The sequence below is a fragment of the Hydra vulgaris genome, chromosome 15 (assembly GCF_038396675.1).
Source record: "Hydra vulgaris chromosome 15, alternate assembly HydraT2T_AEP".
In the NCBI taxonomy this organism is placed as follows: Eukaryota; Metazoa; Cnidaria; class Hydrozoa; order Anthoathecata; family Hydridae; genus Hydra; species Hydra vulgaris.
This window is the reverse complement of record NC_088934.1, coordinates 45,473,111-45,498,066: the sequence shown is the minus strand read 5'-3', so window position 1 is coordinate 45,498,066 and position 24,956 is coordinate 45,473,111. Positions and strand designations below refer to the sequence as shown.

The window sequence follows — 24,956 nt, the reverse complement described above, 5'->3', positions numbered from 1 at the left end:
TTCAAGTAGAAGAAAAAGTTGGGTAAGTGTTTTTTACTAATTTATATATATATATATATATATATATATATATATATATATATATATATATATATATATATATATATATATATATATATATATATATATATACATATAATGTTTACTTATAACGATTTTTTTTTCATAAATATCAATTATATTAGAAAAACACAATTTGCATTATCTCAAAACCAGGTTTTTTGTGTGTGTATATATATATATATATATATATATATATATATATATATATATATATATATATATATATATATATATATATATATATATATATATATATATATATATAAATATATATAAATATATATATAAATATATATATATATATATATATATATATATATATATATATGTATATATATATATATATATATATATATATATATATATATATATATATATATATATATATATATATATATATATATATATATATATATATATATATATATTGTATATGATATAATATATATAGTGGGAATACTATTATTAATAGTTTATTTATTATATACTGGTAATAGAGTATTTACTAAATACCTCCTTTATCCAAGCCATGTCCAGTTTTTTCAAAGCATATCATAAATAATAGCTTCTTTCCAAGATAATAAATTTATTTTTATAACTATAACCTTAAAGTAATATCAACTACTTTAAGTTTACTAATATAAAAATAACATCCAGATTAAGTGATTATAATCAACTTTTTCGACAAAAGCGCAACATTAACTATACTAACAAGATTATGTTGTGCCATTTTTAATAAATAAATCTAAACAGGTCAGACCATTCAAACAGGTCATTATTTAATGTTTATAATTTCTTGTAAAACTAATGCAGAGGTTCATCGCTAATTTACGATGTTTTGCCAGTATTCAATATGGCTTCCGCCATAAAAAAAAGCCTCATATATCCTAACGGTATTTTTACGGAGTTAGACATCTATGTATTTATATATCATTTGGTAAAACAATGCTTACTTCCGCGCTTATAGTTAATTGATGGTAATTACGAAAATAGTTAATCGCTGGCATCATTTTCATTCGGACGGCCTACGTCAAATACGCCAGTTATTATCTCGACACTTGAGTGCATTTTGAGATTTACCTTGCATTGAAGATTTTTATATATCCTTGCATTGAAGATTTTTATATATAAAATTTTGCAATGGTACTGCTAGCGAAACGCCTTGTTTTAAATCCAACAAAATTCGCCATAACCAGACTTAGGTAAAAACTTAAACCAATAATAATACTGTATTTTGCATTTCTATGTAGAATCTTTTACAAAATGTAAATGTTGTAAAACAAAAGTAAAAAACTCTTTTTTCAAGTTAAATTATTTGTATTTTTGTTAATACTGTGCTTAACTCCATTTTTGGCACTGCAGCCTTATTTGTCAACATTTGTGTTTCAGAGTCAAAAGGTTAAGAGAAGGTTATAATATCATTTTAAAAATTGGCCCTTTTGACTGTACTGGATAACTCAACAATTGCTCTAACATCAAATCCTGATTAGAACATTTTTTGGCAATGTATTTCAGACACCCGCCTTTAAAAAATCTGTATAATTGTTAAGATTATTATAAATAATTATTAAAATACATATCCTAACCCTGAACTATAGAAATTATTTTATTGAAAACCATAACCTAACCCTGACCATAAAGTGTAGCGTTAGAGTATGGTTTTCAATAATACTTGAATCTCACACAAAGCAAGTATTATTGAAAACCATACCCTAATTCTGACCCAAATTATGAAAATTATTTCATTGAAAACCATAAACTAACCCTAACCCTAAGGGTTAGGTTCAGTGTTTGATTAAGGTACGCTTTTCAATAATATTCGTTTTGCATGAGACTCATTTTTTACGGGCTTATAAGTGCGAAGCAGAGCCAAAAAACCAATGGCTTTGTATTTTCTCTTATTTAACATATTCGTATTTTAAGTTCTTATATCATCAAATAGTTTCAATAATCCTTTAATTTTTAATTTCAGTTATCATTCTTTAATTAATTCATATTGAGTTAAAAAAAATCAACGAAAAAAATTTTGTATATGCAAATATAACTTGTATATATGCAAATATAGCTTGGGCAAGTACATCCAAGTTGAAATTTCTATATCATTAAATAAACACTCTTTTATAATAATTCACTGTGAAGATAAATTTACAAATGCTAAACATTTAAAGAAATGAATGGCTAAATATTTATCAAATCAGCATATACCAAAATATAATGTTAATGCTAATATCCAAACTTGATTCTATATCATTTTTATAAGTAACTTTTTTTATAAATAATGTAAATAAATAAATATTGTACAAGAGGAACAGGAAACTCTATTTAAAATCATTCAAAAAAAGAAAAAAGTTCTAATTTTTCATTATATATATATATATATATATATATATATATATATATATATATATATATATATATATATATATATGTATGTATATATATTATATATATATATATATATCTATGTATATATATGTATTTATATATATGTATATATATATATATATATATATATATATATATATATATATATATATATATATATATATATATATTATTCCATTTATTTAACCATAAAGTTGAAAAAATTACAGAGTTATTTATAATTTTACAAAATTTGGTTTGGTGTCACTCATATAGTTAAAAACTAATCAATGTAGTGACACCTTAGTAAAATGAACAAATAAAGTAAAAAACAAACAAACAACAAAAAGTAATAATATAGTTAGTGACCAAATAATAATAATAAAAAGAAGAGCAATAACTGTTAAAAAAGCTAGACTATTAACACAAAAAAAGGAAAAAGTGAGTGAGGTGACATAAAGGATAATGAATAAATGATATAACATGATGTTTAACAATCAGAAAAATGATAGAAAATAAAAAATAAAACAAATGGATATTTAAATATTGAGACTAAAAATATGAAAGCACTTGACTAATAGCAATAAATGTAAAACACAACAATAATAAAAATAATTAACAACAACAGCACAAAAACAAATGCACAGCAATACAAGCAATACATATGAACAGGTAAAAATATATGATGCACAAAATTACATGACGGATAAACAAAACAGACAACACAAAATACACAGACAGAAATACACGACAATATAAAAAATACATGGCATTATAAACAATACACAAAAATACTAGACAATATAGCAATGCAAACAACATAAATTAATAAAACTTAAAAGTTGTTCTTTTTGTTTCCTTTTAATTACATATTTAAGTTTTTTATTTTTGAATAAATTATGAACATTTTTTCTTTTAACTTTGCTTTTAGTTGTTCTGATTATTTCATTTTTTTCCTTCAATTTATATTCTTTAATATTTTCATTGTTTTCATTTTATTATTTTCTTTTTAAATCTTCTTTCTAAACAATTTTTATTTGTTTTTCTTTTTCTCTTTTATCTATTTTTCAGCTTTTCACCATTAAAAAAATACTTCCTCCATTTGCAATGTCATTACCAATAACCAATCAAATGAGACAATCAGCTAAGTGTTATTCATATGTATTATACTTTAATTCTAAGGCACTAGATGACAAGACAGTATTAGACTTCTACAAGTTTCCAATAACTACATACAAATAGTCTTTTGTACTTTTTATCTTAACATTTAAGGCTGACGATTTTTTTCATGTTGTTTTTTTTTAAATGTTTTTGTGGTAGAATCTATTTTTTTCAAATATTTTTTTAATCCCTATTTTTTTTTTTTTTTTAAATAAGAACAAATGCATTTAATGGAATAAATGAGAATTAACTAATTAAAGATTTTTGTTTTATGAATAAAATAACACAGCAGTACATGAATTAAAAATATTGAGTTATATTTATTGTATTAAGTTTCAATTATTGTATTAAGCATTAATCGTTTTTTTTTTTTTATTATTTTAAGATTTAAAAAAGTTAAAAAAAAAAAAAAATGAAATTTCTACTTGATATAGAATTCAAAATTAAACCTAATTTGAAAAAAACAAAATTTAAGAAGGTAAAAAAAAGCAACAAGTGAGCCACTTCTAGCACATCTCTCTTTTTTTAATGGCATCAGAGATTTAGAAATATTGGTATGCCTTTATTTCTTTGATGGATATACCAATCATTATCCCATTTTAAAACTGCTTTAATATCCTTTTAAAATGAAATGCTATATTTTGGATTTTATATGTTTACTAATATTATATTGCCTGATAATGTATAATGCGTTAAATATGTAATTTAATTAGTAAAACACAGAAGTTATACATCAGGAAGAGATCATTAACAACATCACTCAAACATACACAAAGATCATTAACAACATCACTCAAACATACACAAAAATCAGATGCATCATTATTATCAGGCGTACATCAAGATGAGATGTATCAGAGGAACATAAAGAAGAGGTCATAATTGCTATCATTATCAAATGGACATTAAAAAGAGTTAAAGTATTAAAAATATTTAATGTTACATATTATTTTCACACATTTGAAAAGTTCCAGTTTTTATACTTTTTTTTGAACTTGGTATGATTGACAAAAATTTTTATTTAATTTTTTGTAAATTTTTATTAAATGTAAAAAAATATTATTTTTGGCAATTTTCAAGGATCAGGTTTTTCTAACAAAAACAATTTTTTTGTTTATCATAGGGGCATAGAAAACAAACCTTTGGTAGTTAAATCATTGTTCAATATTTATGTGATCTTGAAGTAAACAAGGATAGTATTTCTTGGATCTATTATTTTTTGAGACTTTTTTGTAAGATTTTTTTTCTAATATGGAATAAAGTCATGATGAAAAACATTGGCTAATCTTGAGTAATTATTAAAAAGTGCTCAAGTTCCGAACTGACCAAAGAAATGCTGAATGATTATCTAAGCTCTTGATGATCTTCTGAATGTCTTGACTTTTTTTTTTTTTTTTTTTTTGTTATTCACCTCCTCAAGGCCGAGAAGGCCACTACAGATGAGGAGGCTACTTAATAGTGGCTATAACCCTCTCTCAACTCTATAACTCCGAAACACGAACCTTGAGGAACAAGGTCCTTGCTGAATTAGCCTAGTAGTTTCTGGTACCTCCTTTAGCATCAATATTCTGTTTTATAGGGCTGATGGTCTAAGATTTTAAAACTGATAGGAAATTAAAGGAATAGTCAACAAAGCTGGTCAACCAAAAATATTTTTTTCCTAACATCTTTGCCTATAAAACTTTTTACAAAGTAAAACCAGGATGCAGGCCATAAACTTAGCATGTTACACGCTGCAACTTGTTTTAGATGTTTGGGATCCCTTTAAATTAAATGTTAGTTAAAAAAGTTTGATACAAATTAATGTTTAAAAATAATGCATGAAAGTTAGATATTTTCATTAGTGTATTCAGAGTTTATTTTTTTTAGAAAGTTTGTATTAAAAAAGGTAATTGATGTCAAAAATTATTGTCATATCCCATATTTAAATAAATATATTAAAAGCAGTTTGATATAATTAAAAGGTTTTAATAATATAAAATTCTAGATATTTCAAAGTATTTTACATTTTTTTAATCATAAGTGTCCTGGAATAAATGTTGTTCTTTTTTTATTTTAGCTCGTTCTGGTCTCATGTCGAAGAAGGTCCTCCTGATGTAATTCTTGGAATAACTGAGGCATTTAAAAGAGATTCAAATCCCAACAGAATAAATTTAGGTGTTGGTGCATACAGAGATGAACAAGGAAAGCCCTATGTCCTACCATGTGTTCGCAAGGTACATAATAACTACATAATAACTCGTAATTTTAAAGAAAATGGCTTTACTAAGTAGGAAATAAATTTTGTATAGATATTTTCTTACTGCCATTTTGACAAAAGACTAATAAATTTTTTGAAAAAACTTATCTTTGTTTATCTTTCTTTACTGTAGTATACATAGTATATATAGTAATATAATTGTGGTGGTAGTGTAGTGGTAGAGCGCTCGTTTCATAAGTGAGAAGTTCTGAGTTCAATCCCCACCACGTCCCTAGAAGTACTGTGCTCAAATTGTTTCTCTGCGCAGCAGCCATGTTTGTCAATGTTTGTGTTTTGGAGTTATAGAGTTGAGAGAGGGTTGTAACTACCATTAAAAGTGACCTCCTCGACTGTAGTGACCTTCTTGGTTTTGGGAGGTAAATTAACATTAAAAAAAAATAAAATACTGTAAATATTATATATGGTTTTACTTATGTAAATTATGTAAATAAAGAATTTTAAGATAAGTTTTACCTAAGTTTTTAAATATACAATTCATATTTATAAATTAAATTTTTATTTCATTTTTTAAAATTTGTTCTTTTAATATACTCAAAGTTACTTACTTTATATCTTTATAAATAGTGTTAATATGCAAGAATGCGGAGTCCACAAAAGGCACTTATATATGAAATATAAATGAAAATAAATTTACATTTGCTCTGCCTTTTACAGCCAATTGCTTTTTTGTTGGCAAAATTCAGTTACTTAACAGAAACTGTTGTTTTTTTTAAAAATAGGCTGAAGCTCAAATTTTTGAAGAATTGCGCGATAAAGAATATGCAGGTATCACTGGTGTTCCTGATTTTTTAAAAGGAACAGCAAAACTGGCATTATCTGATAAGGGTGGCGTGATAAGCAATGGATTGGTATATGGTTTTAATTTTTTCAATGTTATTTAAAATTATTATGTTTTTTTTTGTTTTGTTTTTTCTTATTAGTTTGTTATTTAAAAAAAATTTTTATAACTGGCCAGCATTTCATAACTTTGTAGCATTGTTGTAAAGTTTATTTTCTAGAACACAACTGTTCAAGCTCTTTCTGGTACAGGATCTTTGAGAATTGGAGCTGCATTTTTGGTATGTTCATGAATTATGTACTTAGATTAATAAAGATCAGCACATGCTTAGTATCATGGAAATAAAAACATCTTATATACAATTTAATTTCAATGCCAGGTGTTAGTTACTTTAATTTTAAGGATAAATATAGAAATAGAAAATTTAATTCAATATTTTTTGATTTTTAAAAACCAGAAAAAAATAATAATAAATAATTTTGTTGTCACCATTGACATCACAAGATATATTGCCAAGAGTATTTTTAGCAGGTTTTTTCACACCTGGAATATATCCTTTTTTACAAAATGCATTCTGTAACAAGACTTTCTATGTAAAAAGCATCAAAGTATGCCAAATGAACAAATTATCCTCTCACAGAAGCAGTTATCTACCTGATGATAAAGTTATACATCAAGTTCCTAGTACATCTGGTGGCATAATTATTAATAAACCAAGTGATTCGATTAATTCCTACAATTTAACCATGCTCTAATACCTGAATCTGTAAGGTCGTTTCCAAAAGCTCTTCAGAAAAAGAAAAAATTAAAAAAGTTCATCTTTTATGCGAGACAAAACTTGAAAAGTCTAAAAAAATATTTAAAAAAAGAAACAAGCTAATCAGTGATCAATTAAAACAGAAAAAAAGCTGAAACTGAAATAAACCAAAATTTTGGGTACTTGAATTTTGTGCCAAAACCAATATTTCTGCAAGTATTATACCAAAATCGATACCGAATATCGACTAGTCAAATTTTATTTAAAAAAGCAATTTTACATTTGTTGTTTTTTTATACTCGTATTATGTTAGAATTAATTTTACGTGTATCCCAAATTGAGATTTAATACATAAGTTGGCGATATAAGTTAATTGCAAAATTTAACAACTATCAGATTTTCTCTGCAAAACAAGATTTTTTTGAGGTCTTTTGTGAAAATTCTCGTAATATTTTGTGAAAATTCTAAAAAATAACTGTTTTTCTAGATAAGATAAAAATTGGTTTTCTGTATGTTTTTCAATCAAAATTTTGGTTTTTACCGAATTTATAAAAAGTACTGAAACCAAAATTTTGGTATCTGTTCAAATTGAAATTTTGGCCAAAACCAATACCGAAACAAAATTTTGGTCAATTGCTAAAGCTAATAAATACTTTATTGTCAAGTTGAGTTAACTGTTTTTTTCTTTTTGTATTTGCTTACAACTATTTTTATATTTTGAACAAAGTCTTAATTGAATCTTTAGACTAACAACATTAGATTGCATGCAAAAAAAGTTATTCATTTGTTACAAATGAAAAATTAAACTTAATGAAATTTAAAAAATATTGTGTTGCTTTATTTAAAAATAGTGTTTTTTTTTCTCAATGATGATTCAAATCTATCTCAGATGTGATTAAACCTCTGGTTGTGGAAGCTTTGAACATTTTTGTGTTAATGTGTTAAAGAAGTAATTGTACTAAGTTTATTTTAAAACTTATACTAACACTACAATAAAATAAAATAAAAAGTGGTTAAAATGCCCTTTTTCTCTGATGTATTACCTTTATTTATCTTTATTTCTTTATGTTTTTCCATTACTCATTTCCTTTACTGGTCTTTTTTCAAGATTATCTTCTTCAAGTTTTTTTTATTTTGGTTTTTATAGTTTTAGTTATTATTATTTTTTAAATTTATATTTTGTCTATATTATATAAAAACTAAAAAAAAAAATTAAGTAAATTTAATAGGAGCGATTAATTATTTAGCAAAGATTTTATCCTGGCTCAAAAGTGGTATATATATCTACTCCATCATGGGGAAATCATTATCCAATCTTTAAGTAAGATTTTAATGTTGATACTTTTTTATTTCTCAAATATTTTTATGTAATTCTTTCTGTCATTTTTTTTATTACACTTTTTAAATTTATAGAATTAAATTATTATCTATTTCATTTATGTGATGCATTTTAAAAAGTAAAAAGTTTTATGAGAATCTTTTTATAAAATTTTATTTTTAAATAGAAATTTATCGCTTGTTGGTTGACACCACATTATTTATATTAATAACAACATGTTGTTATTTTTGTTGTTGACTCATTTTCAAAATAGTGATATTTTTTTTTTCTTCTGGTAAAACCTTATTTAAGAATACATGAGTTAAACTGATAATTTTTGGCAATCTGAATGATTAAAAGTATAACTGCATGAGTGTGAATAAGAAGTTATAAAACTTTTAAAACAATAGTGGCTTTAAGTGATCTTTAAAAGAAGCTCCAAGTAACTGCTTCCTTATAAAGATATAAATTGTTATAAAGATAAAATAATAGTTATAAAGATGTAAATAAGATATAATAGTTTATACATAGTACTGATAGTGCTGCTTGGACTATTAAATAGTGTACTAAATACTAGTTGATAGTTATCTTCCTTTAATTCGTAAAGACTCCAATAGTCACATGCTTGGCCTGGGCATTTATATTCATAAGAATTCACCCATTTGTCAGGAAACTAGTTTTGAATCCACAGACTATTATTTTATGTACTTTGGTTTAGCACCACTTCATTCTATTGTCTTTCTCTTTGTTCTATATTGCTTTCCTTATCTCAAGAATGCACTCTTTTCGATGTTATTTCTGATCAAGTTGACCATGCTCTCTATTTATCCTTCAGTCTATGGTTGTTGTTAGTGACTTTAATGCTCATTACACTGAATGACTTGGCTCTAGTATCAGTGACTCTGCAAACATTAAGTCCTATAACTTTTGGCTTTCTCAATCTCTAACACAAATAGTCAACTTTCCAACTCTTTCAGCTTTCCAAGCTTTTCAGACAATCCGAATCATTTACCTTCTCTACTCGACTTGTTTCTTGTTTCTGATCCTAGTCAGTGCTCAGTTTCTCCACATTCACCATTAGGTGCTTGTGATCACGGTTTGATCTCTCTAAAACTATTATCTCATTCTTCTTCATCATCAGAATCCTCCTATCATCTTACCTCTTACAGCTACAGTAAAGCTGACTGGGACTCTTTCCATGATTTTCTTCTTGATGGCCCTTGGGTAGAAATCTTTTCGTCTTCCTGCTGACAAATGTACTTCTTACATAACTTCTTGGATTCAGGCTGGCATGGAATCTTTTATTTCATCTCAAAGATTCTAAGTCAAGCCTCACTTTTCTCCATGGTTTTCCTCACATCAGGCTGCTGCAATTTCCAATCAAAGCCATTACTTGCATATCTATCTACAAAACAATTCTCCAGAAAACAAACGTCTGTTTACTATCACTAGAAACCATTGTAAAAAGGTTTAGTCTAATGCCAAAGCCCACTATTCTCAGGTCACGGAATCTCGCATTTCATCCGAAAAATTAGGCTATCGTGACTTCTGGAGAATTTATTAACAGCATCTATAACAAGAGCAAATCTGTTATTCCACCTCTCTTGTATGGTTCAGATTTTGTCACCTCACCTAAAGACAAGGCTAAATTGTTTGCTAAGTACTCTTCATCAATATCATCTCTTGATTCCACTAGATGCGTTCTACCTGATATAGTCAACAAACAGGTTAATCCGTTGGTTGACATTTGGATCACTCCAGCTTCTGTATCTAGAGTGATTTCCTGCTTAGACTCTTCTACAGCTTGTGACCTGGACAACATACCTGTTATAGTCTCGCAGAAGTGTTCTCCAGGGGCCGTATTCTCATCTCTCTGTTAAGCTTAACAGAGCTTTTGTCTGAAATTTCATTACTATATTTCTAAGTAAATTTCTAAAAAAATGACCAAAATTTATATAAATTCGTTAAAATAAAACTTATACCAAAATAAAAAATTTATATTTAAAAAATTATAATTTTAAATAAATTTTTTATTAATGTAATTTAAAAGAAATTTTTGACTAACGCTCCGTTAAGCTTAACAGAGAGATGAGATTACGGCCCCAGAGCTGTTATCTATACTTTCAAAACTATTTAACAAGTACTTATCAGAGTCTTGTTATCCATTCTGCTGGAATACAGCATCTGTTATCCCTATTTTCAAAAGCTCTGAAGAGCAATCTGACTCATCTAACTACCATGCCATTAGTCTTCTTCCTATCATAAAAGCAAGGTTTTTGACTCTTAAATTAACAAACACTTAATCTCTCATTTTGAATTTAATAACTTGCTTTCTGATCATTAATATGGATTTTGATCTTCTTGTTCTACAACATGCTGATTTGTTACTGGTAATAACTGATATGTTTTATCATGCATTAGATTGATGTGGAGACATAATGGCTATGGCTCTTGATATTTCTAAAGCTTTTGATAAAGTTTTTCACTGGCTGGTCAACTTTAACTCAGATAAAACTCAATTTTTTACAGCTAATCGTTATTGCAATAGTCTAGATCTTCCTATATTTATGAACGGTAATGTACTTGGTTAGTGATCTACCCTTCATCTTCTAGGATTTACTCTTACTTCCGATCTTTCTTTAAAACCATATATCAAATCTATTGCAAAATTAGCATCTGCTAAGGTTGCATCTCTGTATCAAACTTGTCACTTTCTCACTCCCAATTCTATTCTTTATCTCTATAAATCTCAAATCTGTCTTAGTATGGAGTACTGTTGCCATACCTGGGGCGGTTCTTCCAATGATGCACTTTCTCTTTTAGATAAGGTGCAAAAACACATTGTAAACATAGTTGAACCTGCTCTTGCAGCCAACCTCCAACCATTATTACATCGTCATAATGTTGCTTCTCTTTCTTTTTTTCTATAAATACTATAATGGGTACTGTTCTGAAGAGCTAGCGTCTCTTGTGTCATCTACTAAAATTCATTTTCGAAAAGAATATGTATGTTTAATAAAACTATAATTTGAAATACAAATAATAAATTATAATTTAATTATAATGACTAATTTTGTCATCATTAGTATGTAGAGATAAGTTTTACATATTAGTAATGAGTGACCACTGTGATTTTATAGCTCGGATTATAGGACTGTAGAATTCTAAGCTGTGATCCATTAAATCAACTCACCCATTCTCTTGTTGTAAAGTTTAGGTCTGGTTATAATTTTTAACTTGACTTGATTTAACTCTAAAAACTTTTACAATAGCTTTTCTTAAAAAAATAGGGTCTATTAAACCAAGTTTCGTTTTTCTTTCTTGGATCATGGAAAAGTTTTTCTTTATCTGAAGCATTTGTGGCAAATGAAATTTCCATTTCTGCTGCTGGTTTAAATAATTCTGCTGCTGGTTCATCACAAAGTTCCATCAAATTAACACAAACTCTCATACTGGCACACGCACACACATACATGCTTAAAGATGGGCGTAAATGTTATTTTGTTATGAAGACTCAATTTGAGTGTGTAATTAGGAAAACATGTAAATAAAAGTTAACTTAAATATTATCTTTATGCAGTGTTTCCATGTGTGGGAACATTAGGAAGTAAAAAGATTTTTTAAATCTTTTACTACGCAATTAATCTTTTTTAAAAATTTTTATCAAGAACTAGAAAAGTGATTAGAGTTTTGGAGCAATGTTAGCCAGAAAATTTAGGTCCTAAATGTGGATGCAATAATGACTGTTCAACTTTTTTTAGTGATGATACAAAAGTTTTTCTTAAACTTTATTGAGGATTTTTGGAAAAGTTTATATATCATCAAAATTCTTCTTTTCGTTTAATAATTGGTGACCATATTAACTAAACCCCCCCCTATATTGGGAGATTTCAAATTTAGATTTTTTCTGCTTTTAAAACATTAAAGTATTTTTTCACTAATAAAGAATTATTCAGATGAATTGTAGTCTAATTTATAAAGTACAATTTTAAATGTCATTCCACATTTGAAGAAGTTTGCATTATCTCTGGAAGTTGTCTATATTGAGGGTAAATTTTGAAATAATTGATATGATATAATATTATATTTTGTCAATTTTAAAATTAAACTATTTTGAAGAATTTATGAGTTGTATGGTTTAAGCTGGTCATCTTTTACAGGTCATCTTTTAGGCTGCTGGAAATTATTATCACCTTTTGTATCCCAATACTGTTTAAAATCAGTATGAACAATATTCAGAGGCTTTTTCAGACCAAAACCTCAATCTTTTAATTTAATAAGAAATTGACATTAGTAGAAAAATTCATGTGCATGCTTGCCTTGAGCATTCACTTTAGGGGAGCATTTTTTTAATCTTATACTTTGTTTAAAAGTATCCCTAAAAGTATTCTTCCTCCCTAAAAGTAAACTTCTTTCTACTTTTATATAATTTATTATATCCTTTTTTGTAATTTGTAACTTGAACAGATTTAAAACATTTCAGGGAATTATTTATAGAACTGATGTTTTATGTTTTTCATTAACTTTACAACTGCTGCAAAATATTTTTACAACTGCTGCAAAATATTATGTGACTCTAACATATCATTTTAAATATTTGCTCATTTTAATAAATGTATAATATCTTTTTAAAGTTAAGGTTATTTTGCTTTTTTTTTTAATAAGTTAGATAATTGTTCTTTCTTTTTTTTATAAACTAGAGACTCCGGAATGGATTTTAAAAGTTATAGATATTATGACAAAAAGACATGTGGATTTGATGCTGCAGGTTGTTTTGAAGACTTATCAGTATGTATAAATGAATTATGTTTTATATTTTAAAATTTTTTATCTGCTCGAATTTCAGCTAGAAGTTATGCCTAAATATAATTAAATTGAGTTTTTTTTCATGTATAGTTTTTGTGTGAAATAATTTAATAGTTCAAACAATCATTTTCTGTAATATTTACTCTACTTTAAACTGATTTCCAAAATCAGAAATTAAGAAAATACATAAAAAATTTTATATTGAGTATTGTTCCAGATCAGGCAGAAATTTACATGAATGCTTTAAATCCTATATTCCTGCTTCTGATGCTTAAGTTATTTCTATTTATTATTAAGGGTGTTTTATTTTATATGGAAAATTTTTTATTTTTTTTATTTTAAATCGCATAACTTTTTATTTGGTGAGTTTGATAAAAAAACTGTATTGGTGAATTTTTTGCAAACTGATCATAGGAAGTAGTCACAAACTCTATTTCAGTACCTGTGACCAAAATTTGTCTAAAAACCTAATCTTGAATTTCTATGTTTATTTCATACAAAATCCTGCTATAAATTGTTTAACATTACATCTAAAAACAAATAATATAAAGTATTGTAATGTTACAACATAGATAGTTCACAGAGAAGGGAAAGTGCAGACGAATTTAGATTAGCCTCCTCCCCATTATATACCAAAATTTTTTCTAAATTCATATTTTGATTACATTATTGAAAAGTATTTGCAATAATTTGTTGCAAACTTTTCTAATTAAGCTATAACTCAGAAATTAACTTTTAATAATTTTAATAATATTGATGGCATGATTGGTCATAGGGGGTGGGGTGGGTTTTGTATCAATAATTTTTTTTTTTTAATTTTATTATTTTATTGACTTTAAGCACTTTATATTTATTAAGTTTAAATTTATTATATTAAAAAAGTATAAAAATATAACTTAAGAAGATGGCTGCTTCAGATTTATCATATGCTTGTAAAGCAACACACTCAACTACAACTGTTTGGTTTGTTTGACATATTCTCTCAACAATAGATGGGCCAAGTTAGTTTCCAACAACTGGTGTTGCTCTATGCTGAGTTTTTTTATGAAATAATTATCAAAAAGCCAACAATTTCTATATCCTGCAACCTAGTTGCAGGTGAAGTTATGATTTTCTGGTTCAAGTATAATATTCTTAGTATAGCAAAACCTCGTGTAGTAGCTTAATAAAAGAGTATGCCAGCTTAAACATGCCAGCAGCATGTTAAAGTGTTTAGTCACAAAAGTAGAAAGTCTGCTGCTCAACATAATTATGAAGAAAAATTCACCACCAAGATGAAAACACTTTTTGACATTGCATCAAGATAGGTAAAAATAAAGAGTTCTTAGTAGACCAGCGAATCCCCCAAAAGATGTCTGTGACATCGGAAGACTTAATATATAAGTAAGCAGTTGTTAAATATAGAAAACGAAGGCGCCAGGAATGACATAAAGAAAGTAAAGTTTTATCTACAGAACCAATAACAGATTACAATTCAGATTGCTCTTTGGATGAAAATTTTGACTGTGGCATGTCAGTTCAAACACAAAAAGCCTTCATTTGTCCAAAACCATAAAAAATGTTCTACTTTAGGCTCTAGTCAACTATCAACTACGGTATCCAAACATTGTATTCTTGACAATCAACTTTTTAATGCAGCATTAGACTGAACAAAAACAACACCAAGACAAGCGATGGTGATTGTCTCACCAGCCCTAGCTGCAGTTGGTGTTGATGTAAATAAATTAACATTTTCTTGTACCTCTTTATTGGAAGCTCGAACTCCTAGCTTTATTGGAAGCTCAAACTACATCCTGTGAATCTCTTGCAATAACAGTAAGAAAAGATTTTCAACCTTTGGTTCCACTAGTTGCTCATTTTGATGGTAAAATACTGCCATATTTTGATGGAACCAGGCATAAATATTTGCCAATTGTTGTATATGGCCTAGATATTGAAAAATTATTAGGTATCCCTAAGATACCTGGTGTTACTGGTGCTTTGATTGGACAGAAGTTAGTTGAGTTCATTTATGAGTAGCTTGGTGTTGGCAAATCATTTCTTATAATTATAATTCTCTTCACCCTAATAAGAATAACTGATGCATGTAACATTGACAATAGTTCATTTTAATACATTTCAGAAATAGGTCATTATAGGTAAAAACAAGGCTTACAAAGCAGGACCAAGAACCAATTTCTAACATCAGTTTGCAAAAAAATTTAATTGTATACTTTTCTTATTAAACCTTACCAAATAAGAGGGTGTGCAATATCTAATTTGAAAAAAAAATTTTAGGCCACCCTATTAAACTGTGCCCCAGTGGTTAAAATCAGAACTCTAACCCTGGGCCACGGCTGCAACAATTCTGATTTTTCTTACAAATAAACAATAGTAAGGTGATATATGAAAGATAGTTCTATCATATATCACCTTACTAGTACTTACTTGTCAGCGAAATCAGAATGTCATTTTGATCAATTTTTAATTACGCATAAAATTACAGTAATAACAATTTAAAAAAAAAACACTAATTAAAAAAACAAACTTGTTTTTACCTTCTTTTTTTACTAGTTTTCAATGACATTTTGGTAATCAAAAAAGATTTGCTATGTTAATATAGCTTTTGATATGCAGATTTTTATCTCTAAATTTCTTTTTAAAGTGTATACACATGTAGTAATATATAATGACTCTTCTACAAAAAAATTTATGATGGCTTTTGTTAGTAACCTAAATTTAAAGATTTTATTTGTATGTTTGCCTCCATATTTGCCTCCAGATGTTTGTGGTGTTTTGTAGTTTCTTTTTTTTTTTTAGAATATACCTAACAAATCCATAGTATTGCTTCATGCATGTGCTCATAATCCGACTGGCGTTGATCCAACTGTAAGTTTTTTAAAGTTGAATTTTTTTATTCCTAATCTACTTAACAAAACATCTATTATAATATATATATATATATATATATATATATATATATATATATATATATATATATATATATATATATATATATATATATATATATATATATATATATATATATATATATATATATATCAAGTCTACTGGAAAGTTCTTTCAGTTTTCACAACAGAATAAAATACAAATTTTTGATATCATTTGTAAATTTTATTGAATAATGTAATCGCCATTATTTTCAATGATTTCTTGCCAGCAAGATGGTAGTTTGTATAATATACTATTCAATAAAACTTATAGGTAATATAAAAAAATTTATTTTATTTCGTTTTGAAAACGAACATAACTTTCCTGTAAACCTTATATATATATATTATATTATATATATATTATATTATATATATGTTATATTATATATATATTATATTATATATATATTATATTATATATATATTATATATATATTATATAATATAATATTATATATATATATATATATATATATATATATATATATATATATATATATATATATATATATATATATATATATATATATATATATATATATATATATATATAAAATAAAAACAGTTTCAATTTGAATCTGAAAACGGACATAACTTTCCTGTAAACCTTATATATATATTATATTATATATATATAATATATTATATATATATTATATTATATATATGTTATATTATATATATATATTATATTATATATATATTATATTATATTATATAATTTATATTATATATATATATATATATATATATATATATATATATATATATATATATATATATATATATATATATATATGTATATATATATATGAAATAAAAACAGTTTCAATTTGAATTAATACACTTCTGCCAACATTAAACATTTGCTCTTGATTTTTATGAAAAGTATATGGCTCTTTATTTTTATGTCCTCTCAGGAAATTAATTGTTTTGTAGGTCGGAGCCAGGTTTTGGAGATTACAGTGAATGAGCCAGGGCATTATAATTAATTTGGTTGATATTGACTGGATTAGTTTAGTAATATGTGGTTGAGTATTTTGTGAAGCCGGACTGGACCTATTCTTTTGTTAAGTGCAAGCTGAAAAATAACAGTTTTTCATGAAATTCTTGACAGTAATTGTATCTCTAGTAGTTGTATGACCATTTCGAATAAATTTATGATGAATAATAGCAGTAGTGTTAGACCACTAAATAGTGATCATAATCTTTTTTTGGGTATAAACCTGGTTTTGACATATGTTTGGGTTTCTTATTTTTGTTACTCAATACAAATTTGATTCAATTTTGCTAAAAGTAGTAAAATAAAAGAATAAAATGAATAAAATTTCAAGTCAACTAAACAATCGCTTTTAAATTTGCTTTTTAATGCCAAAAACAATTGATTTGTTGAGATGATAATTCTTTATAAATTGTTTAAGAATTTGATGAGAACTTATTAAGATTACATTTATTTGATTCAATCCTGTCCATGATTTGTCCCGGTTTCCATGGTTTCCATAAAACCATTTTGTTATTTAAACTATTATTCCATTTTTCTTTATTAAAAGTTTTCTATTAATGTTAAAATTTTTTCAAACTTGATGTGTTTTACAAATCAGGAACAAGTATTTTTATTTTGGTACTACTGCTAAAGATTATCATTCATTGTATATGAGCTCCTCCTACTCATATACAAAAATTAATTGGGGGTTTTGCATCAGAGTTTTTCTTCTCTTAAGTAAGATGTCTTTATCACAGCTAAGAAGCTTCACCTAATTCAATATAAGATCAGTTTAACTTTATGACAAATTTTTTATTTTTTAGCGCTTTTGCTACTGTTGTTTTATCAAAATATTTCCTACTCATGACCACCAATAATTTCATTAAAAAAAATGGATTATGTAGAAAGATTTTTTTTACAAAAAAAAAAGTTAATATAATATTTATTAGTCTCTTTATATTAAATTATATACTTAGACATGGATTTTTTAAAGTATTATTAACACTATTTTAATTTTCATTACCAAGAAGTTTTTAAAACAGTCTTAAATTGGTGAGTTTTCATCAAGGTTTGAATTAGCTATAGGTCTTTTAGAAGAAAAAAATAAGTCGTATGTTTAGAATTAGTATTGTAGTTTTCTTCAAGATAAACAAATGAACCAACCACAATATGAACCAATAAACCAACCATGAACCACATTTATCAGCTAAACTTGCTTTAGATTTTCTTTTATTTGTAGGAGTGACTAAGCTTTTTTGAAAAAAGCTTTGTCACCTTTCATAATCAAAGTGGAAGATGCAGTTTCCTTGCAAACAGTAGACTCTAGATCTTCATTAGAAGAACTCCTTTCAAACTCTTTCTAATTCACTGTAATTTACTTTAACCATCCTAGTATTATTTTAGGATATTCATTTGCACTATACATTTCTTTTGAGAATGTATTTTCAAAATGTTTGATATCTTGAATAAGTTATAAAATCTAGATTTTCTTTTAATAATTGTGCATAGAATTGATTTTTTTTTTGGTGAAGAAACCAAGTGAATTGCGTCAAAAAACTAAATTTTTACACAAAATACAATACAGATACATCGACATTTAAAAACTGCCTCCAACAGTTTCTAGTCAAAATTATAAAACAGTTACAGATAAAATAGCATAAAAAAGAAGCAATGTTTAAGCTATATTTAATTGACATATGCAATAAAGATTTTTAAGCAAAATATTTTGTAGTTATGAATAGTAGTATTATTTTAAGTGCATGCATATGTATGTATTGCGTGTATACACATAAATATGTATATAAACCTTTATGCATATATGAATATACTATTTTAATTTGGACATAAATTTTATTTCAGCCAGAACAATGGAAAGAGTTATCCCATATAATAAAGGTAATTTTTAAAAACTTTTGTAATAATTTTTTCGCATTTGGATCAGTAATTCATATTGTACATAAATACATGCATTTGTATTTAAATGTTTCTTTATAAACATTTTTGCAGGGCTATAACAGCGATGTTATAACAGCGATGTTTTCTGGACAGCAAACTGTAGAAGAGTCTATGGTGCTAAAAACTTTAGTCACAGAATTAGAAGTGATAAAAATGTCAAACAAAAGTTTAACCTGTTTGAAGAGTGTATTTAATAATATCAAGAGATGATTTTTTTTTCTTTATATGTGAGTTGAATCTCATTATTTACAATAATGAATATCAACAATAAGAATTCAACTCTTATTATTTACAATAATGAGAGTTGAAGTTTACATATTTGTATGTTTTTTTCAAGGCTTTTCTTTTTACTGGTACTAGTTTCATATACCTAAAAATTGTCTTTACCCTCATTTAACTATTAATTGATAGTTCTCTCTGGTATTCCTATATACATGTAAAACAAAAAATTTTCTTTGCATACTTGTGATGCAGTTCCATGTTGCTGTCTAATTTTCTATACAAAATTTTTAGGTTGTTGCTTTGTTTCTGATTTGTTTTTTTGGTTCAGATGTTCTAAGGACTTTTGACTTTTCTTCTCATCATTAGGACAACCGTTTCTCAGAAAGATGTATAAATGAAACGTTTTCCTGGTTCATTTTTACATTTTTGGAGAATATAAACACAAATTTTTTTTACCCCCTCCTCTTTTTTTTTTATTTTTGCATCATTAAACACTGTAAGTCTACAGGTAATAAAGGATCAAATATGTATTTGCATTTGTATTTGGTAAAAGCAGGCTAATTTGGCATATTTGTATTCTTATTGTATTTGATTTAAATATTTGTGTTTGTATTTGATTGAATTGTATTTGCAATTCCATAAACATAGAGGTTAACTAGTGTTTTTTTTTTGGAAGAACCAAGAGGTTTGTTGTTTTATTCATTTTAAAACTAGAATAAATTGAAAATTTCTTTTTAAAGGGATATTTGTTAGAAGACTTCTTCTTATTTTATTTATTAAACCATTTTATCAGTCTTGTCTTGAAAAAATCTTTATGTTTTTTCTTTAACCTAAAGTACATATATTTGTATTTGAATTTGTATTTGGAAATTAACTTAAAATGTATATGATCCCAACCCTGACTGATATGCTTCTCACCTTTCCAAATTTCAATTGTTTTTTTCAAAGGTTTTTGCTCTTATACTTATTTTTGCTTTTTACTTTTTCTGTTGTGAGCTGTTAACTAAAATATGAAAAATCCAGTTCTGAGGACTGGAACCCAACAGAAACTGATAATCATTATATCTTGCTTTATCAATTTTGTTTTTTTGTTGTTTCAATAATGATTTAATGCTTTAAGTCTAAATCTGTAATTACTGTATTAAGTTCATTAAGATTCTAGTTATGTTTCTGTTTAATTTATGATGACTGTATCAGACATTAGGTTGAAGATGAGCTCAATTCAACAGTATTTTCTTTTTGCTTTGGTTGCTTATGTACCGATATCCCAGTTGGAAGAAAGTTGTCATCTTGTGTTTTGTCATCATCATTGAAACCTAGAAAAGAAATTAAATATTTGTATTATTTAACAAGATTAACAGTGAGCCTATTAAACATTCTTCTATGTAAGAAATCATTGTGTCTTAATGTCTTAATATAAACTTTAAATAAAAACACCATTTTTTAAAAATAAAATATAAATATTCATTTATATTTATATAAATATAAATGAATAAATTCAGACAATTATTTAACAAATCAAATTGTTTACAAGTTATTTTAGTTTTTTTTTTTTTTTTTAATTCATATCTGCCCAATTTCAATTTTCAATCATGAAGCAAGATGACTTGGATGACATGACAGAGCAGACAGTTTTAGTTATTTAACTCGTGACTAGACCTAACTATTACAATTGCTGAAGTCAGTTTCTTTAAAGAAAATTCAGACAATAGTTTACTCATTCAAATCATGCAAAAAATCACTTAGAAAAAGTGTGCTAAGACTTTAACAACCAATGTTTTAAATATTAATAGAAAATATCTGTGATTATTATTGATAAATAATATTTTTAAGAACATTTACTTTTATCCAACTATCTACTGACTTCAGAATCACTTTTTAAATGTGGCTTGCTATGTGTGGTCGTTTTGAATAGTATAACATTAGCTGCTGCCTAAGTTTAAATACAGATTTAGGAAGAATTATAAAAATAACTCATTTTCTAATTATTTCACAATTTAGGCCTTTGTGTCATAATAAAGAGGATTGTATAAACTAAATATTTTAACTGCTATCTCTTAGTACTGTACAAATATTCTTCATACTTAGTATTAAAAGAAACATCATTGTTGACATCATACTTGAATAGTTATCTGCTGGGCTTAAGTATTTACTAATGACTTAAGTTTTGAAGTTGAGTTGTTTGAAAATTTCAGAGAGAGAAAAATAAAAATAATAGAAAGTTATTTAATTTCTAGAAAAAAAATCATTATCCCTTCTTCGATATGGCATATCAAGGTTTCGCAAGTGGTAATGTTGATCGAGATGCTTTTGCTGTTCGACTATTTCTTGAAGATGGTCATACACCTTGTGTTGCTCAGTCTTATGCCAAAAACATGGGTTTATATGGTAATTTAAATAAATCCTAAAATATTTTGTATGAAGTTTTTGCTTATTATAGCAAAATATTTTTCTATAATCAAAATTTTTTTAGGTGAGAGAGTTGGTGCGTTTAGTGTTGTATGTGAGTCACCTAAGGAAGCAAAAGCTGTTGAATCTCAGTTGAAAATCCTCATTCGTCCTATGTATTCTAATCCACCAATACATGGCGCTCGAATTGTTGGTAAAATATTAAACTCACCAGAGTTGTATAATGAATGGTTGATAGAAGTTAAAGGAATGGCTGATCGTATTATCTCTGTTAGAAAAATGTTGAGAGAAAATCTAACTAAAGAAGGTGAATTTTAATTTTCAATAATTTTTTTTTATCGTTTTAATTCTAAAAATACTTAAAATTTCATGAGTTTCTTTACTTTAAATTATTGTTATTAATGTCTCAAATAGGTACTATAATGTCTAAAATTATAATCATTAATAGAAACATCAAAAAATTTTATAGAGAGAGAAAGAGAAAAAATATTATAAAGTTATATTTGTGTTATTAACAGGCTCATCGCATGATTGGCAACATATAACTAATCAGATTGGAATGTTTTGTTTTACTGGCTTAAAACCTGAACAGGTAATTTTATTCCATTCTTTTTCAAAGATTGTTCAACAGTTTTTTTTACAGGCCGTACAAATTTGAAATCAATTTTTCCTCATTTTGGCTTCGATAAAAACCTTTTATTTTGATGTGCTGGTGATAAATTAGTGCTCAGATTTTGTCAAACTTTAATTCATCTAAAAAAAGCATACGAGAGGAATTGCAACAAACGTAAAATTGTTTTAAAATTAAAAAAAAACCCAATTAAAAAAGGGTAAATCCATGTTTTGAAAAATATATATATACTATTTTGCCTATATTTTTTGTTCAGCTAATATATTAGCTGTATTGTCAATATTTTAAGATATTTGACGTTTCTCACTTTGTTTTAACAGCTTTTTGACTTTGAGACACCCTAAAGAGGATACAAAATTGATCCACTGAGTTATAAAATGAACAATTAACTCATAAGGTAGCAAAAATTCTTGAATAGTTTTACTATAAATGCCTAGAGAAGAAAGAAAAAGTAAAAACCTAAGAACGCAAAGTTTTCCATCTTGCTTTATGCAAGTATTGAAAATGAAGTATGGTTATACCAGAAAGAAACTAAAGGGACGAAAAAGATTTATTTTAAAAAAAGGGTAGAAACGAGTTATTTTGATAAAGTTGATAAAAACACTTAAGATAATTAAGCAGCTAAGCTAATTAAAAAATTGCGTTCAAAAAATGTTTTTAAAAAGTGTCGTTGATTTCGTTGATTCAGACTCCGACAAATGAAATACAAAAAATTGCTTTAGAAATAAAGTTTGCAACAACAGTATAGTTAAGAAATAAAATTTGCAACAACAGCATAGTTAAGAAATAAAGTTTACAAAAACAGCATAGTTAAGAAATAAGGTTTGCAAAAACAGCATAGTTAAGAAAGGCACAGTCAGCAAAATCTTTAATTAATGATTTTCTAATTTCAAAGTTTATTTTATTATTGCGACAATAAATATCATAATTACAATATTAAAAAAAATTTAAGCTGAAGCTCACACTTTGATGGGGTCAATTTAAAGGAATAAGCTGTATTCTAAGACGGGTCGCGTACAGCTTATGCATTTTGATGACTTGGCATTACAATGAGATAACTTCTTTTTTTTTCTACCTGGATTATACACAAAATTATTATAAGTTCAATTGCTTATTCTATGAATAATGATTTGATTGTATTGTTTAAATAAAATAATAAGAAATTGAAGTGATATCTAAGCAGCATGATTTAGTGTCTAGATGCTAAAATATTTTGCATTGTAATATTTGTCAATAGAAATTTTTTTTTAATTAAGACTTAATTTAAAACGATTTATTGCTTAAATGTTTTTTAAGTATTCTGAAATATTGATTTTTATTTGTAAAGGTTGAGCAATTGACTAAAAACTACTCTATCTACTTAACTAAAGACGGTCGTATATCTATGGCTGGTGTCACGTCACATAATGTTGGTTATCTGGCTAAAGCGATACACGAAGTCACGAAATAATCGAAACTATTTCAGAAGTAAAATGATGAGATGTGATTATTTATTTGTTAGTTATGTATGCTATGTAGAACTAAAATTGATAAATTCTTTTTGAATTCTTGCTAATATAGTATTGCGAATCAAGTATGAACTGGTTCAAATGCGTTGAAGAAATTTGCAAACACTGACGCAAGCGCAAAATGACAACTTAAGAATAAGCCAAGTGTATAATGCGATTGATAGGTAGAAAGGCTTGTAGCAAAATATACACACTATTGGATTTTAGTGGGAAAGACTGAACTTTTGTTCTTTAATAAACGAGGAGCAATCAAAACGTGATTTGTTGCAACAGCAAAAATATGACTAACATTTTTTCTTTCTATGGTATGCATATTTTGTAGAAGAATAAAATTGTTTTGTAGACGACAAAACTTGTTTTGTCTAAGTATTTTGAATGAGAAAAAGTGATAGTGAAAACAGAACGAGTTTCTCTCCACCAGGATAACTTCACAAAATGTTTTGTCCGAACAACCAACCCAGCGGGCACAGTCGTCCGTGGAACATCGATACGGCGTTACATGGGCGTCAGAGGTCGGCAGGACGTTCTGGGATAGACGAGCGAACTTCATTTTGATAATTGGCAAAACGTATTTTGAATTAATGAAATACTTGGGAATTATCTTTTTCAGGATATTTTTAACTTTTAGTTTTTCCAGATTTCCAAACAGTTCTCCATAAACACAAGTTTGAATATTTTTGCAAAGTATTGTTTTTTAAAATTTTTCAATCATTACCCATTCACAATATAAGAAAAGTTGAAAAAAAAAAAAATAATCCATCAGCTTTAAGCTGAATTAAGACGAATATGAGTAAAATAAATTCCGGTT

At 26.4% G+C, this 24,956-nt stretch overlaps 1 protein-coding gene across 1 annotated transcript; it reads left to right on the top strand.

The window, feature by feature from the left end:
- Positions 1-972: 972 nt before the first annotated feature.
- Positions 973-24,185, top strand: LOC100211833 (aspartate aminotransferase, mitochondrial). Its single transcript, XM_065820124.1, has 12 exons — positions 973-1,265; positions 5,648-5,804; positions 6,568-6,696; positions 6,847-6,906; positions 8,631-8,704; positions 13,402-13,489; positions 16,307-16,375; positions 19,283-19,318; positions 21,838-21,988; positions 22,074-22,316; positions 22,528-22,601; positions 23,968-24,185. The coding sequence occupies exons 1-12, from the start codon at positions 1,204-1,206 to the stop codon at positions 24,088-24,090; spliced, it is 1,266 nt and encodes a 421-aa protein (XP_065676196.1). The 5' UTR covers positions 973-1,203; the 3' UTR covers positions 24,091-24,185.
- The last annotated feature ends 771 nt before the right edge of the window (positions 24,186-24,956 follow it).

Coding starts and splice junctions, on each gene's coding strand:
- LOC100211833 (XM_065820124.1), top strand. CDS start 1,204: ATGGTACTGCTAGCGAAACGCCTTGTTTTAAATCCAACAAAATTCGCC. Junction 13,490..16,306: donor GTTGTTTTGAAGACTTATCA/GTATGTATAAAT, acceptor TTTTTTTTTTAG/AATATACCTAACAAATCCAT. Junction 22,317..22,527: donor AGAAAATCTAACTAAAGAAG/GTGAATTTTAAT, acceptor TGTTATTAACAG/GCTCATCGCATGATTGGCAA.